Source organism: Panthera pardus, unplaced genomic scaffold (genome assembly GCF_024362965.1).
Source record: "Panthera pardus isolate Hobbes unplaced genomic scaffold, ASM2436296v1 HiC_scaffold_6, whole genome shotgun sequence".
Classification (NCBI taxonomy): Eukaryota; Metazoa; Chordata; class Mammalia; order Carnivora; family Felidae; genus Panthera; species Panthera pardus.
In genome coordinates, this window is record NW_026526991.1 from 1383586 (window position 1) to 1399662 (window position 16077).

The 16077-nt window shown below is 48.7% G+C and overlaps 1 protein-coding gene and 1 long non-coding RNA gene across 5 annotated transcripts in view; one reads left to right on the top strand and one right to left on the bottom strand.

The window, feature by feature from the left end:
- Nucleotides 1-237: 237 nt before the first annotated feature.
- On the bottom strand, nt 238-3775 carry LOC109265589 (uncharacterized). The gene is made up of 3 exons (XR_002079266.2): nt 3620-3775; nt 1870-2047; nt 238-932 (listed from the first exon to the last, which is right to left on the bottom strand). It is a non-coding gene; the product is annotated as an uncharacterized LOC109265589 (long non-coding RNA).
- TAB1 (TGF-beta activated kinase 1 (MAP3K7) binding protein 1) overlaps nt 3762-16077 on the top strand; it is a 33025-nt gene continuing 20709 nt past the window's right edge. For 2 of the 4 annotated variants that reach the window (XM_019446925.2, XM_019446926.2), the window contains exon 1: nt 3762-3884. In XM_019446925.2, coding sequence (XP_019302470.1) covers nt 3852-3884 — 33 coding nt within the window. In that variant the 5' untranslated portion in view covers nt 3762-3851. The remainder of the gene's footprint in view (nt 3885-16077) is intronic. The other 2 variants (XM_019446928.2, XM_019446929.2) reach the window with 1 other exon arrangement.

A 16077-nucleotide genomic window follows, 5' to 3' on the forward strand; every position in this document is an offset into this window, starting at 1 on the left:
CTCACAGAATTCAGGAAAGTACTCGTTACTTTGCTGATTTATCAAAAAGGATATTATGAAAGGGGCGCCCGGGTGGCTCAGTTGGTTAAGCGTCTGACTTCGGCTTGGGTCATGATCTTGTGTGGTCCATGAGTTCGAGCCCCGCATCGGGCTCTGTGCTGACAGCTCAGAGCCTGGAGCCTGCTTCGGATCTGTCTCTGTCTCTCTCTCTCTCTGCCCCACCCCCATTTTCTCTCTCTCCCTCTCAAAAATAAACATTAAATGTTTTTTAAAAAGGATATTATAAAAAATATAAATGAACAGTCAGATGAATAGGTGCATAGGAGGAGATATGGAAGGGTCCAGAGAGTGCTTGGGCCCACAGAGGCTGGGGTGAGCCAACCTCCCGGCATGCAGATGCGTTCACCAGAAGCTCTCCAAACCCCTTTATTTAGGGTTTTGTGGAGATTCCATTACACAGGCATGATTGATGAACCCGTTGGCCGTTGGTGATTAACTCAATCCCCAGCCTCCTCCCCACTCCCCACCCCAGCAGAAGTGGGGGCGAGAGTGGCTGCAAGTTTCAACCCTCTAATCCCATGATTGGACCCTCAGGCAACCTGTCCCTGCCTGAAGTTATCTAGGGACTTCTAGCCACCAGCCACGTCATAAACTCCAGGGTGGCCGAAGGGGCTTTTCGTGAATAACTGAAGATACTCCCATCACTTCTATCACTCAGAAAGTTCCAAAACCCTTGTGGAAGCTAGGAGGGAGACCAAGTATCATAACAAAAGATGCTGCTGGAACCCCTATCACCCAAGGATTTGGAAGCCAAGAACCAGGGATGAAGACCGAATGTATATTTCTCATGGTATCGCAACATCATAGAGTCACAGGACCTGGATTCAGATCCTAGCATCTATTTGTTGGGTGACTTGCTGAACTGGAGTTTCCTGTTTGACAAAGTAAGGATGATTGTAATAGCTGGCTGGAGTCAGAAAGAAATACTATGAAAAAGCATCCGGCATGTCTGGCACACAGCAGGTCCTCAGGGTGTGTTTCTCATCGTGAAAAAAAAAAAAAAGAAAGAAATTGTAATTTAAATGTAACAAACATGTAACAAACATGTAACAAACGGGCTGCCACAGGTCAGGTCCTTCCACCGCATCTCATTCGATCCTTGCAGTCATTCAGCCAGGTAGACTGTCACTCCCATTTTACAGAGGATACCGTAAAGGCTCCCGTGGGCTTGTTCAAGGTCACACAGGTGACAGGATATGGGTAGGGATTAGAATGCAGTGGTTTGGGCTCCGATGTCTGAATCTTTCCAGACTCTACCTCAACAGACAAACCACCTGGTCCCTCCCGCTTCCCTTTATGGCACAGACTGTTCCTAACGTCCTGGTATCTATGTCTTACTCCTTTAGTAACAGAAACTGTAGCTCTGTCCAAAGCCTGCATTTCCTCACCTCCCTTTCAGCCGATGTGGCCATGGGGGTAGGTATAGCCACTGAGATGTAAGAAGCGTCGCGGGGAACTTCTGGAAGTCGCCTAAAAGGGAAGGCTGCTTGTAAGTAAATGTTCAATTTTTAAAAAGAAGAAAGAGGGGCGCCTGGGTGGCCTCAGTCGCCCGTCCGACTCTGCCTCGGGTCGTGATCTCACGGTTGGTGGGTTTGAGGCCCGTGTCAGGCTCTGTGCTGACAGCTCAGAGCCTGGAGCCTGCTTTGGATTCTGTGTCTCCTTCTCTCTCTTTCCCTCCCCCAACTCATACTCTCTCTCTCTCCTTCAAAAGTAAATAAACATTTAAAAAAATTTTTTTTAAAGAAGGAGAAAGAGAGAGAAAGAGAAATGCTATCTTCCTCCCTTCCTCTTTCCTTCCTGCTGGCTGACCTCAGACAAAATCGCTGTAGCTCAAACGGTCATCTTGGGCCACGTGGAGCTATGTTGGTAGACGATGGTATGTCACCATCCCAGTCCTAGACTGCCTCCCGTCCCTTCTTCTGAATCGTCAGCTCTCCTCTGGTAAGCCTTTTCTTCAGCATTTAAATAGGTCCCGGTTTCTCCCAACCTAAAAGAAAACACATTCAATCTGGGTTCCGTTTCTCTTCAAGGGCCTCTGGGGAGCACAACCTAAGGGACTTTCTTCCGTAATCTTCTAACTAGATCTCTCAAAAGCATGTTACATTGTTACCCATGCACTCCTCATCCTGGGTTCCAGGCCTGGCCTCTGCTTCCCAACGTCTCTAGGGGCTCCTCTGCTGTTGTCTTTGATGAGGGAGCATAAGGCAATTTACGCCAGGAAGCCAGCCCCCCCCAAAGTGGGATATGTGATATTCCTCAGGCATTCCTGGATGCCTAAGACAAAGGAGAGGACAGAAAACAAATGGCTAAATTTGTTTGCAAAGAGTCTGCATCAGTTTACAAATATGCCATTAATAGCCTAATCTTCAGGAGCTCCCTACTATTAATGATAACGCTTTGCTAGAGGGAAAACCAACTTTAGCTTGACAAGAGCTGGGCCTCCAGTAATCTGTAAATTCTCTTTGGCAAATGGAAATCCCTTTAAGAAACTTGTTTTGCCTTTACCTTCCCCACCTCCACAGTATATAAGCAGTCACTTTGCACGACCCCATGCAGCTCTTCCTGCCCATGGGTCCTGTCCCTGTGCTTGAATAAAATCATCTTTTTGCAGTAAAGACATCTTCCAGAATTCTTTCTTGCCTGTCAGCTCTGAACCCAACACCCCAAAACCTCGTCAGTCTTCTCTAGTCCTCTTGATCTCAGGACTGATTTGACTTCTTTTCTTGCAGGTCTTAAAAGCACCTAAACTCAACATGCCCAAACTGAACTCAAGGTCATTCAATCCTTCTCCCCCCACCCCAAGATTTTCTAGCTGTTCTTTCCAGAAATCTGGGTGAATCTTTGACAAATCTCTTTCCATCATCAACCACAACCAATCCACAAATCAAGCCCTGACAATTTCGTCTCCTAAATAAAATCCATCCACTTGGCAGGGGCAGCTGACTCAAACCACCATCATCTCTTGCCTCCAGCTAGCACAACATTCCCTTAATTGGTCTTCACTCCAATACACCCATAACATCTGTTTTGTACACAGTAGTCAAAGGGATCTTTCTACCAATGGGATCATGTCTGTGGCTTGCTCAGAAGTCAACAACTTTCCTTTGTCCTCCACATGAATAGGCCAACTCCTGCCCAGGGCTGGGCAAGGTCAGAACCTACCCCAGGGCCCTTCATCTCACTCCCCCTCCATCTCTGTTCCAGCCACAGAGAGACCTTGTGTGACACACATGCTTCCTTGAACCCACACTCACATGCTCCCTTTTCTCCTGCCTTGTGCGCTAGCTGTCCCCTCTGCCTGACCCGCCCTACGCTCCTATGCCACATCCATAAACTTCTCTTCCTAGCATTTAGCCCGGCTCGAAATGATTTATGTACGCAAACGATGTCCTCCCCAACTGAAAGGTGAGCTTTCTGAGGGTGTCTTGCTTGCTGCTTTATCCCTATTGGGCCAGGCATGGTCACCCAACGAATATTTATCGAGTGAATGAATAATTCACCGGACCCCACGCCCAATGAGTCCCTGAAGAACCCAAATCCGGTGTCTTAGGAGCCCCACCTGAAAAGCATCCTGGAGAAAATGCGCAAATAAAATTGGCAAGACGCAATCACGTAGGGAAGGAGGCCTTCCCTTTTTTCCTCCCAGGACAGAAAAAGGGGAAGACAGCGCACGGCCCCATCTCGCTTTGGCCGTGGGGTGGCGCTGTGAGCGTGCCCCCTTCAGGCCGCTCTAGCCGCCCTTCTCGCCTGCTCTGCTGGGAGGCGGGCTCACCCGCGGGGGTCCCTCCAAGATGGCGGCGCAGAGGAGGAGCCTGCTGCAGAGTGTGAGGAACGACTCGCTCTCCGGGCTGGGGGTTGGGACCCCAGGGGGCGGCCTGTCGGGTGCAGGCGCGGCTCCCTCTCCGCCGCTGGGCAGCCTCTCTCTCCCTGACGAGGTGTAGCCGCTGCCCTCCCCCCCCGACTCGGGGCCGCCCCCCCCCCCCATTCCCGAGGCCGGCGGCGCGTGCGGCCCCGCGTAGCCCGCGCGTGCGCGCTGCCTCCGGGCGGTCAGGGGCTGGGATTCGCGATCGCAGCGACCCCGAGCGTCAGGGACGCGTCGAGGGTGGGGAGCGTCCCGGGGCCGGAAGGGAACGTGGCGCGCGGTGGCGGAGATAGTCTGGGCGGTGAGCCCACCCCGGGCGCTGAGCAGCCGTGCGGTAATAACAGTTACAGCAGCAGCAGCAGCAGCCCGTGGTGTACCGCTCATCACCCTCCAGGTTTTCCGCCAGTTGCTTTACGTTATAAGCTGAATTTTCATCACAGCCCTGGGAGGTGGGTACTCTTATTCCCGTTTGACAGATGAGGAAACGGAGGCACAGATGAGGACAAACGGTGGTCGTTTGTCCAAGGCCACACAGCCAGTAAGTGGCAGAGTCAGGGTTAACATCAGACTGCCTGATTCCAGAAACGGGGTTAACCTCCAGGTGATACCGGAGGAATGACTCGAGTGGCAGCCTGGGTCCTGGTCCTGGCTCTCGTTGGTCATGCCTCGGTTTCCTTAATTGTAAGGTGAAAGCAGGCAGTGGAAGGATGGTCCCGAGACTCACCCTTACCCCCAGTCTGGACCTTCATGGATTTGTCGCTGGTGTCTTACAGCCCCTGCGCCCTCCTGACACGTGCACATGGATGCATACACATCGTGGCATCATGAGCCCAATCGGACCTGCCACCGTAGGGTGCTGGTCCCCTGGGTCCCCCCCCAGATGTGGCAAGCTGTCGTACTTGCCCTGTGGATTTGCCTGCCTCCTGTACTTGTGATCCACAGTGAATAGTATCATCAGCACTTTCCACCACTAGGTGCCAGGCATTCAGTAAATATTTGTAAAATAGTAAAGCATTTGTAGCCCTGTCCAGTGCCTGGCCTTGGCCTTACAGCAGCCGTTGGCCCTGCCCTTGAGGGACTTAAAGCATAAGAATTGGAGGAAGGGTGACCTTCAGTGCTGTATACTAAGGACAGGCTTTGTGTAGATGGGCTTTGAAACTGCTCTTCTGGGACAGCAATTCCCAGGGCTCCCCTGTGGGGATTGCTCTCTCCCCCTCCATACTTTGGCTGAGCCTTTTACCGGCGCTCTGCAGGTGAGCCTTGTCATTGAGTTAAGTAGGCCTGGCCCTCTGCTCTGGAAGCTCCCAGAGGGCAGGGCCCCTGTATAAATTTCCCTGTTGTAAAAATTCCAGACATCTGGGCTGGACTGTGGCGAATGTTGGAAGTGGTAACTGCTGTGGAGGGACTCGGCTTGCTGAGGAGAGTGCCTTCCAGCTTCCCTCTCTTCTAGGTGTGATGGAGCCCAGGGGACTCAGGTTAGACAGAAGCCAGGCTTTGCCAGCTCCGGAACGTGTTCCTGGGTGGTAGCGGAATCTTTGGAAGATGGATAATCGGCTTTAAGCACATAGCCTCGTGATGAAAGGCCAGGGGGTGGCAGTGATGTCCACACGAGAGCCCTCCCATCCTAATGGTGATCAAGACATCCCTGTTCACAGGGCGTCTGAGTGTCCGGGCAGCGTGTGTGGCTCGCTGACCTGCTCTCCGCTGTCCTGTGGTAAGATCAGCTCAGATACCGTCATTGAGCAGATGGCTGTGAGGCCTACCACACAAGGTCGGGTAGCTGTCACCCAAGGATACCCTCACGGGTATCCAGATGGCAGAGGTCCCCAGGCAGCGTGGTCCCTTAAAAGGTCTTTTGAACAGAAGAAGAGCTTTGGAAGGTAGCTTGGTGCGTTCAGAGGAACTTGGGTCCTTCACGGCCTAACAAAAAGCACAGGTTTCGAATGGACTCGGACAAGTCACTTAACATCCCCGAACCTTGGTTCCCAGCCGAAGGGACTCCGAGGAGTGTTGTTAGAATTAAATGAACTCACACGTTACAGTCCCTAGCCTAGCGTAGTCACAGTCCAGCCATGAAGTGCCACCTTAAGTTCTGAACACTCAAGTGTCACTGAGCTCTTAACTCTGTGGCACGCACTGTGTGGGTATGGGGGACACTTCCCTCGTGAAGCCTGTGTTCTGATAAGGGAGACCGTAACAACGAATAAGTGCAGATTATGATATAATAATATCTATAGCGTCAGGTGGTGCTTCATAGAAGGGCAGAGGGGCCATTTTAGACAGACTGTTTGGATGAGACCTCCCACCATTTGATGGGATGCAGTAGGGGATTTGGGAGGGGTATTCCTGCCTGAGGGAAGAGGGATGCAGAGGCTTGTGTGTTTGGGGAGCACCACGGAGGCCAGCGTGGCTGGAGTAGAGCGTGTTGGGGGAGTGGTAGTAACCAAGGTCCAAGGGGCCTTGTGGACCCTGGTGTGGACTTCTTTAGGCTCTATTCTAAGTGTACTATGAAACTTGCTGGTGTTTTTTTGGTTTTGATGTTTGTTTCTTTATTTTGAGAGAGGGAGAGAGAGCAGGTAGGGGAGGGGCAGAGAGAATTCCAAGCAGGCTCCGCACTGTCAGCACAGAGCCGGACGCGGGGCTCGCACGAGCGAACCAGGAGCTCGTGACCTGAGCCGAAATCAAGAGTCGGACGCCTAACCCACTGAGCCACCCAGGCGCCCCGAAACTTGGCGGTGTTTAGGAGGAGCACGCGATCTGGTTTGCGGTTGGAGAAAGAGCCCTGTGTCAAAACGGGTTTGAGTGGAGAGAGAGTGGAGGCGCTCCCGGGCGTCCAGGCAGCAGTGACGGCAGAGGAGTGGGGAGAAGTAGCAGGTTCTGGTATTTTGGAGGAAGAGCGGGTGTGATTTGCTGCCGGACCCGATGTGGGGGGCGTGACAGAGGGAGAAGAGGGAGGAAGGACTACGGGGTTTCACTTGGCACAACAGCGGTGCCCTTCACCGAGATGGGGGACCCTGGAGCGCATTTGGGGCTGGGAGAATCAGGAGTGTGGTTTCTGCCTGTGCTTTGCTGTACTTAGTCATAAAGTGAAAATCGACTTGAAATTAATTTTTTTTTTCACTTAGAAACATCACTCGAGCGACCACGTCCATGAGGTCACAGGTGCTGGCTAAGTATTTTTTCTAACATCCATAATAAATACGCACCCGTTCAAATAAAAACACCCGTTAGGCCATCACCCACAGCCGTCCCCTCCGCCGTCAGAATGTGGCCCAGCTGCTGCTGCACACAGTAACTGCCCCACAATTATTAGCAGCCCCTTTAAGCATGTATTAGGACTATATTTGTGATGAAAACATAGAGGGCCTTTGATGAAAAGCCTGCTGAAAGGGGGGGGGGGTGGGCAGGGGTCGAGCTGGTCCCAGAGAAGTGGGGAAGGAAAAGGGGGTCATTCAGAAAGAGAGATGGCAGGAGGCACCGGGTATTTTCAGCTTTTGGGAGAGAAAGAACAGCTGCCCCCCCCCACCAGCCATCTTCCTGGGGGCATTATTCTCTCATTCTGAGCTTCCTTTTTGCCTCCAAGGAATCTGGGTGCTTTCACCACAAAAACACTCAGCCTTTTCATACCATAATTTGATATTCAAGCTGTGGCCTGAAGTTGGAACCGTGCTTTATCCACTTCTGCTGCCCAGGAGTTTGAGATGAATCTCTGTGGGGACTTTTCTGGCCTATTATGTGACGCGGTAACATATGTATATGAAGCGGCTTCCATACGTGTGCACAAGGTGTTTGTGACACCCTTCACCGGGTCCGTACAACTGGATCACCGTGGAAGGTTTTCATGTCAGAATACGAATTTGGGGAATTCCCTCACACGATCAAGTCAAAATTAGGCTTTTTGAAACAGACTTCTTTCTTACTGCCTTTTGTGTTAAATTTCTTCCGAGAAATTAACTTGTAACCCACCAAAGAGTTACAGGGGTGCACGCTCTCCGAGGTGCGTATTTACGCGGCTCTGTGATGAGGCTGTGTGAGCGTGGGGGGCCCCCCTCTTGGCTCCCCAGGCGCCCCTTGCCGCTGGTGCTGGCTGGCCTGGCATTTGTGGGTGTGGAGAAGGTATGCGTCAGTGTGTGCAGGGGTGGGGAAGGGGGCGGTTTGTGTGAATAGCAAATATGCGGCCTTTCCAAAAATTGTTCAGGCGTGTGGAGGAAGGAAGCAAGAGACTTGGCAGTGGGGTGGAGTCAGCATTGGATGCTTGGCATGGCTAATCCCCGGTGGAGGGGGCAGAGCTGGGACAACAGGATGGCAACTCACCCAGCCACAGCAGTGTCAGAGGGACTTCGGGGCCACTGCTGAAATCGGGGAAGACCAGGTACTCTCATACTCCTATGTGGGTACAACCTCCTGGAATTCTCTGGCCACCTGTCATGGAATGTGTGAGTTCCTATGGGGACTGCATTCCAAGCAGGTCCTTCCTCTCAAGGAATGCTCACAAGTATATGAGAAATGGTCCGTAGATCATTGGATCTAAGACACCATTAATGATAAGGACCCAGGGGCGCCTGGGTGGCGCAGTCGGTTAAGCGTCCGACTTCAGCCAGGTCACGATCTCGCGGTCCGTGAGTTCGAGCCCCGCGTCAGGCTCTGGGCTGATGGCTCAGAGCCTGGAGCCTGTTTCCGATTCTGTGTCTTCCTCTCTCTGCCCCTCCCCCGTTCATGCTCTGTCTCTCTCTGTCCCAAAAATAAATTAAAAAAAAAAAAAAAAATGATAAGGACCCATCACTATTTTATATACCACTAAGAAAGAAAACCCACTGCCAATTAACTTGAAACACACCAACTTCAGGGATTAAAAGATAGAAAATATATGTCTTGGAATCAGTGGCTAATTAACAATACCAGGTTACAAAAACAAACAAACAAAAACCACAATAAAACAGGGGCACCTGCCTGGCTCAGTTGGTGGAGCACATGACTCTTGATCTCAGGGCCGTGAATTCAAGCCCCACGTTGGGTGTAGAGATTACTTAAATAAATACACTTAAAAAAAAAACCAACACAACAGTACCAAGCTATAGCATGAGAGTTGCCAGAAGGCCAAATGGTTAATAACTGGTATGTGTAGTGAGCCACCAGGATAGATTTCTCAGGGAAGGGACCGTGGCACCTTGGGCTGCATTGTCCCTGAGTCTGGGACACATACAATGAGGAGGTTTGGTATGTGCTGGCATGAAAGTCATTGTTATATAGCACACAAGTTATGTGCTTTTCTGTTCTCTTTCACACTCTGATGATGTCAGGAGAAAGACTTGGTTTGGTCCTGATATATCCTTAATATCTTTCTGATTCTTTTTTTTTTTTTTTTTTTTAATGTGTGTTTATTTTTGAGAGAGAGAGAGAAACAGCACGAGCAACGGGGTGGAGAGAGAGGAAGACATAGAATCTGAAGCAGGCTCCAGGCTCTGAGCTGTCAGCACAGAGCCTGATGCGGGGCTTGAACTCACAAATGGTGAGATCATGATCTGAGCCGAAGTTGGACAGTTAACTGACTGAGCCACCCAGGTGCCCCAGCACCTTTCTGATTCTTGCAAGTCTTCTCCCCAACTTAAAAAAAAAAGTTTGTTTATTTTGAAAGAGACCGCGAGGGGGGGAGTGGCAGAGAGAGGGAGAGGAAGAATCCTAATGACGTGCCAGTTCAGAGCCCGACGCAGGGCTCGAACTCATGAACTGGGAGATCACGACATGAGCCGAAATCAAGAGTTGGACACTTAAGCAACTGAGCCGCCCAGGTGCCCCCCCTGCTTTTTTTTTTTTTTTTTTTTTTTTTTTTTTTAAGTAATCTCTACATGCAACATGGGGCTCAAACTCCTAACCCCTAGATCAAGAATCACATGTTCCACCAACTGAGCTAGTCAGGCATCCTACCCTGCTTTTTTTTTTTTTTTTTTTAAACAGAGAGGGGGCGCCTGGGTGGCTCAGTTGGTTAAGCGTCCGACTTCGGCTCAGGTCATGATCTCACAGTCCGTGAGTTCAAGCCCGGCGTCGGGCTCTGTGCTGACAGCTCGGAGCCTGTAGCTTGCTTGGGATTCTGTGTCTCCCTCTCTCTGACCCTCCCCTGTTCATGCTCTGTCTCTGTCTCAAAAATAAATAAACGTTAAAAAAATTTTTTTTAAGCAGAGAGAACAGGGCTCCAGCTCAGAGTCTACAGCAGGCAGTAGGTTCAGCTGGAATCTAATAACCTTGTTTTGTTTTCATTTTTTATTATCTGCAAGATACAGCAAGTGATACTCATTTTCTGCTTATAATAGTGAAAAAGTTTGTGTTCAAAATGAAGTCACTTGAGTAAAAGAAAATGTGACAGTTTATTTTATTTCATTTTATTTTTTAAGCTTATTTATTTATTTTTGAGAGTGAGAGAGGCGCGCGTACAAGCAGGGGAGGGGCACACCGAGAGGGAGACAGAATCCGAAGCCGGCTCCAGGCTCGGAGCTATCAGCACAGAGACCTACATGGGGCTCAAACCCACCAACCATGAGATCATGACCTGAGCCAAAGTCAGACGTTTAGCCAACTGAGCCACCCAGGCGCCCCAAGAAAATGTGGCAGGTTAAAGAAAAATTACGAAGCAGATTATTTCTTGAAGATAGTGAGCGGATGGTGGAGGTTTGGGAAACACGGGCCTATGGCTCCCGTTGGATTTGAGCAGGGCCTTTGGAGGTGGATGGGGCTGGGAAAGACAGAAAAGGGGAGGCCTTGCCTCACTCACTGTGGATACATTTTAAGATACTTTTGGGTAATCTTTTAATAGCGACCCAAACTCAGGTGGCTAGGAACTTTATGTTTAAAGAGTGCCTGTGTGAAATAAGGAGGACTTTGCTCAGCAAGTTTCGCGTTTATAAACAGTCGATTTGTTCTAAAGTGTGTGCTTGTTTGTGCGACTGTACCTCTGGGGTCAGTAGCCTCTTCATTTGGGGTCCCCAGAATACATCTGGCCCTTCAAGTAGAGCAGACCTCTGGGGGAAGTGTTACTTCCGTCCTGTGTTGGTGCAGACACCCTCCTGCAAGAAGTAGGTTGGCTTCCCACTCCTTTTGTTCTGGTCGCAGGTTTTTCGAGATCACGCAGAACGCTGTGTAGAAGGCCTTGGCTGCACAGGATAGACAGCTGAGTGAGATTGTTAATCTGTGAAAGGGTGAGATTCAAAATTATGTCCACAAGCTGGAAGGCTGAGATGAAAGCAGTAGGATATAATCCCACTAAAGTCAGTTTAGGTTGAAAAGAATCCTCTATAGGAGTGCGTGCGGTTGGGGGAGACCGTTATTTTCGTCAACAGCCAGTGGGAATTTTCACGCGGAGGCTTGATGCCAATCTCTTCTTTACGTGTATGAAGGTTCTTGGGTTTTATGTCTTGATTTTTCTATCCTGCCACCCTTCTGACTTCTTTTGAGTTTTCAAATTAATTCTTTAGGTTTTCCAAATACTATCAATTGCAAATGGAGGGAATTGTACTTCTCCGGTTCTTAAGCTCTGCCTCTTTTATCTAATTGGGTGAGCTCACGCCTCCAGGTCAGTGTTAGGTACCGGAGGAGGTGGGCATCCTCGCCGTGTTTCTAATCTTAACGAGAATGCCTCTTGTGTCTCCCCCACTCAGTAGATTCTGGCTTTAGTACCGACTGGCAGGTTAAGAAAGTGTCCATTGAGTACTGTTTTCTTGAGTGTTATTATCAACAGACAAAGACTCTCCTTAAATAAACAATAGCACTGGAATCCACAGCCATTGACCTGAACACCAGTTGCCAGCTAATGAAATAATATGTGGTTGGTCCTTGAACAACGTGAGTTTGGACTACAGTGATTTACCTATGTGCGGATTTTTTCTTCGGTAAACATAGTACTATAAATGTATGTTCTTTTCCTTATGATTTTCTTTTTTTATTTATTTTTAAATTTTTTACATGTTTTTGTTTGTTTGTTTGTTTGTTTATTTATTTATTTATTTATTTAAGAGAGAGAGAGAGAGTACACAAGCAGGGGAGGGGCAGAGAGAGAGGGAGAGAGAAATCCCAAGCAGGCTCTCTGCTTTCAGTGCAGATCCGGATACGGGGCTCAAACTCACGAACCGTGAGATTGTGACCTGAGCCGAAACCAAGAGTCAGACGCTTAACCAGCTGAGCCACCCAGGCTCCCCTCCTTATGATTTTCTTAGTGTTTTCTTTTTTCCAGCTTACTTGATTGTAAGAAGTCAGTACACGATACATGTAACATACAAAACATGTGTTGATTGTTTATGTCGTTGGTAAGGTTTCCAGTGGAAGGTAGCCTCTATTAATAGTTAAGTTTTGAGGGACTCAAAAGTTACAGACTTTTGACTGCGCGGGAGGTTGGTGCCCCAGCCCCCGCGTTGTTCAAGAGTCAACTATATTTCCAAAATATTACTAGTTCATCATTATGAAAATCACATTTCAAAAAGAGCTCTTGGGGGCACCTGGGAGACTCAGTCGGTCGAGAGTCCGACTTCGGCTCAGGTCACGATCTCACGGTTTATGAGTTTAGTCCCGTGTGTGCACTGTGCTGACAGCTCAGAGCCTGAGCCTGCTTCGGAGTCTGTGTCTCCCTCTCTCTCTGTGCCTCCCCCGCTCGTGCTCTGTCTCTCTCTCTCAAAAATAAAATTTAAAAACATGAAAATCATTTTTTCAAAGAAGAGGACTTAACATCATAGAGGTGTCCAGGCACCAGTCATCAATCCTGTCTGAAGAACCGGGTGCTTGTCAGGAGGTGGACCACCGTCCTGGAGTCTTTCTGATTTGGGACAGCTTGTTACTCCGTGCGAGCTGAGCGTGGCTGCGGTGGCCCGCGCGGTACCAGCCCGCCCCTGAGAGCAGTGTCACGGGCGCCCATTGGGCGAGTGAGTTGTTTTTGTGCCTTGAAACACCCAGGTGGCGAGTTCCTCAGTCATCTACTCTAGTTCATTTCCTTCCTTCCTCGAAAGAGCCTCTCATTAGTGTTTGTCAGAGTGTATCTCACAGTGTCAAGTGGGGCCCATACGTTGCTCGGGTAATAGTTACTTTTTGCTGGAAAGTATGAATTTGTTGTAAAGATTCGAGTCCCTGGAAGCCTGTGTCTGACCCTCATGGGAGTTAGGGAATGGCAGAGGGAGTCTCGTGATTGCGGCATCGATGACAGGTTTTGCATCATGGGCGACGCATTTGTGTTGTTCGTTTCCTACTAGAGGTCAAGTTCAATCCCTCTTAATCTTATCTTTTTTTAAGTTCATTTATTTATTTTGAGAGTGACAGAGACAGCGCAAGTAGGGGAGGGGCAGAGAGAGAGGGTGAGAGAGAGAATCCCAAGCAGACACGGGGCTCAAACCCAGGAAGCCGTGAGATCGTGACCTGAACCGAAACCCAGAGTCTGATGCTCAACCAACTGAGCCACCCAGGCACCCCGTCTTCATCTCATCTTTAATCACAGATAGGATTCTAGAAAGTATGAATGAACATCTCCTCCTGCATGCTTTGAAACAGCTGTGGCGCTTCGGGGTGCTGAATAGTGGTCTCGACCCATCTTTTCAGGAGGAGGACCTGAGACCCTCCAGACTGGGGAGATGCTTTTGTGCTTAATCTTTTGCTTAGTTTCATTTGAGTTGCAGGCAGGGGACAGACCCTAGAAAAAGATTCTTTGGGAAATTTATTTGCCAAGTTGCCCAACCTCTGTGAGGTCTCTGACAGTGGAGGCATGCTAACCAGACCTAAGACCTAAGCGATAATTGGCAACAAAGCAGTTCGTTGAAAAATAATTAATTCCTTGGCAATGAACTCTTTTCAGTGGCATGGAAGGAAGGCCCTACCCTGTCCCCACCTAGGCACATAGGCACACGCATATATATGAACACGGTAGAAGCCATTTTCCCCTCTGGTCACTGCAGAGGCTATGCTGGCCTTCTTGCATTTACTTAAACCTCACACACTTGTTTTGCTACCTCAGGGTCTTTGCACATGCCATTTCCTCTGTTTGGAAGGCCCCTTTCCCACTTTCTGAAAGGGCCACTGCTCCGTGATCATTTGGGTCTGGCTCAGAGGTCACCTCTTCAGGGAGGCCTCTTCTTTTTTTTTTAATGTTTATTTATTTATTTTGAGAGAGAGTGAGCAGGGGAGGGGCAGAGAGAGAGAGAGAAACCCAAGCAGGCTCCACCCTATCAGAGCAGAGCCAATGTGGGGCTCGATCTCATGAACGGTGAGATCATGACCTTAACCGAAATCGAGAGTCAGATGCCCAACTGACTGAGCCACCCAGGGGCCCCTGGAGAGGCCTCTTCTGACCATTTCATCTAAAAGCCCTCACCATCACTCTCTGTCCCCTTACCCTAATTATTTTTTCCGTGGCTCGTATCTCTGTCTAAAATATTTTATAATATGTATCGTATTGTAACATTGTATTGTAATATATATAATATTTGTTATATTAGCATGTTGGAAGTTTCTCTGTCCCTAGAAAGGAGGCTTCAAACAAGGACCCTCAATTATGTCCTGCACTGTGGCCCCAGTGCCTAGAATGATGTCAGCCTTGTATAAATGCCCAGTAGATGTTTATTGAATACATGTTGGTATTAATTGAATACACTATGATTGCATAATGTCCTATGTGGAGTCCAAAGACCTAATTAATTTCACATTTATGTGAAGAGAGACATTTGTGTCACTCTCAAATGAGACAGGTGGAGATTGCAGCTAGAAACAATTTGTGTTACTGTGACAATTTTTCTTCCCGTGTGTCACTTGACCTAAAAGTGCTGAGTGCCTGGTGTCGTCGGGAGCTGAACAGAATTTCAGCTCTTGCTGTTTCTTTTCTTTGGCTAGGTTTTGGTCACATTTTTTGTTTTCAAGTGGCTTTTCAGCCCTTGCGGTGAAATTGTGTAGATGTCCTATAAAGAAGACGTAAGTAAATTTAAAGACATACCATGTTGGTGGGCTGCAGAATTCAGCACGGTGAGGATGTCAGATGTCCTAAATTGATCTATAAACAATTCCAGTCAAAATCCCAGCAAGTCTTCCGTGTAGATATAGACAGGCCACTTCTAAAATTGACGTGGGAGGCAAAGGAGCCAGGATCGCCGAAACAGTTTTGACAAAGAATAAAATTAGAGGCAACCCACTACCCGATTTTATAATATAGATCATAAAGAAAATGTAGATTTTATAATATAGACTTATATACAGATTTAAACTCTAGATTTATAAAGGTATGGTAATCCAGAGCATGGAATCGGTGGAGGGATAGACACATGGATCCATGGAACAGACTAGAGTCCAGAGACAGACCCACCCAAGTATGGCCAGTTAATTTTTGAAAGAAGTGCAGAGGTACTTTAATGGAGACAGGGCAGTCTTTTCAAGAAACAGTGTTACAACAATTGGCAATCTGTATGTGCAAAACAAAACCCAAAACCACTTAGACCGAAACTTCCTGGTTTATGCAGAGATTGACCCTAAATGGATCACAAGTCTAAATGTAAAACCGTGAAACTATCTGAAGAAAAACCTAGAAGGTCTCTGGGGCTGGGCAGAATTCTTAAGACACCAGAAGTGTGCGCCGTGAGAGAGAAAGCGGATAAAACGGGCTTCATAAAAACTAAAACCTCTTGCTTTGCAAAAGGTACCAGGAAGTGAATGAAATGACAAACCACAGACTGGGAAGACATACTTGCAAATCACATGTCCAACAAAGGACTTGGTCCAAAAAACACAAAGGGCTCTCAGAACTCAACAAATAACCCGATTAAAAGATTGGCATAATGGGCACCTGGGTGGCTCATCCGGTTCAGCATCTCCCTTGATTTTGGCTCAAGTCATGATCTCATGGTGGACTGAGCCCCACGGCAGGCCCTGCGCTGGGCACGGAGCCTGCTCGAGATTCTCTCTCCCTCTCTCTCTCTGCCCCTCCCCCACTAGCACTTGCTCTCTCTAAAAACCAAACAAAAAAAGACTTACAACAGACTCTTCTCCAGAGTTGTGTGGATGGCAAATTAGCACATGAAAAAAATGCTCAACACCGTCATTAGCCGTTAGGGAAATGCAAATCAAAGGCGCGATGGGATCGGCTGCACACTTCTCAGAATGTCTGCATTTAATAGGACCACGGCGGGGCGAGGGTGTGGAGC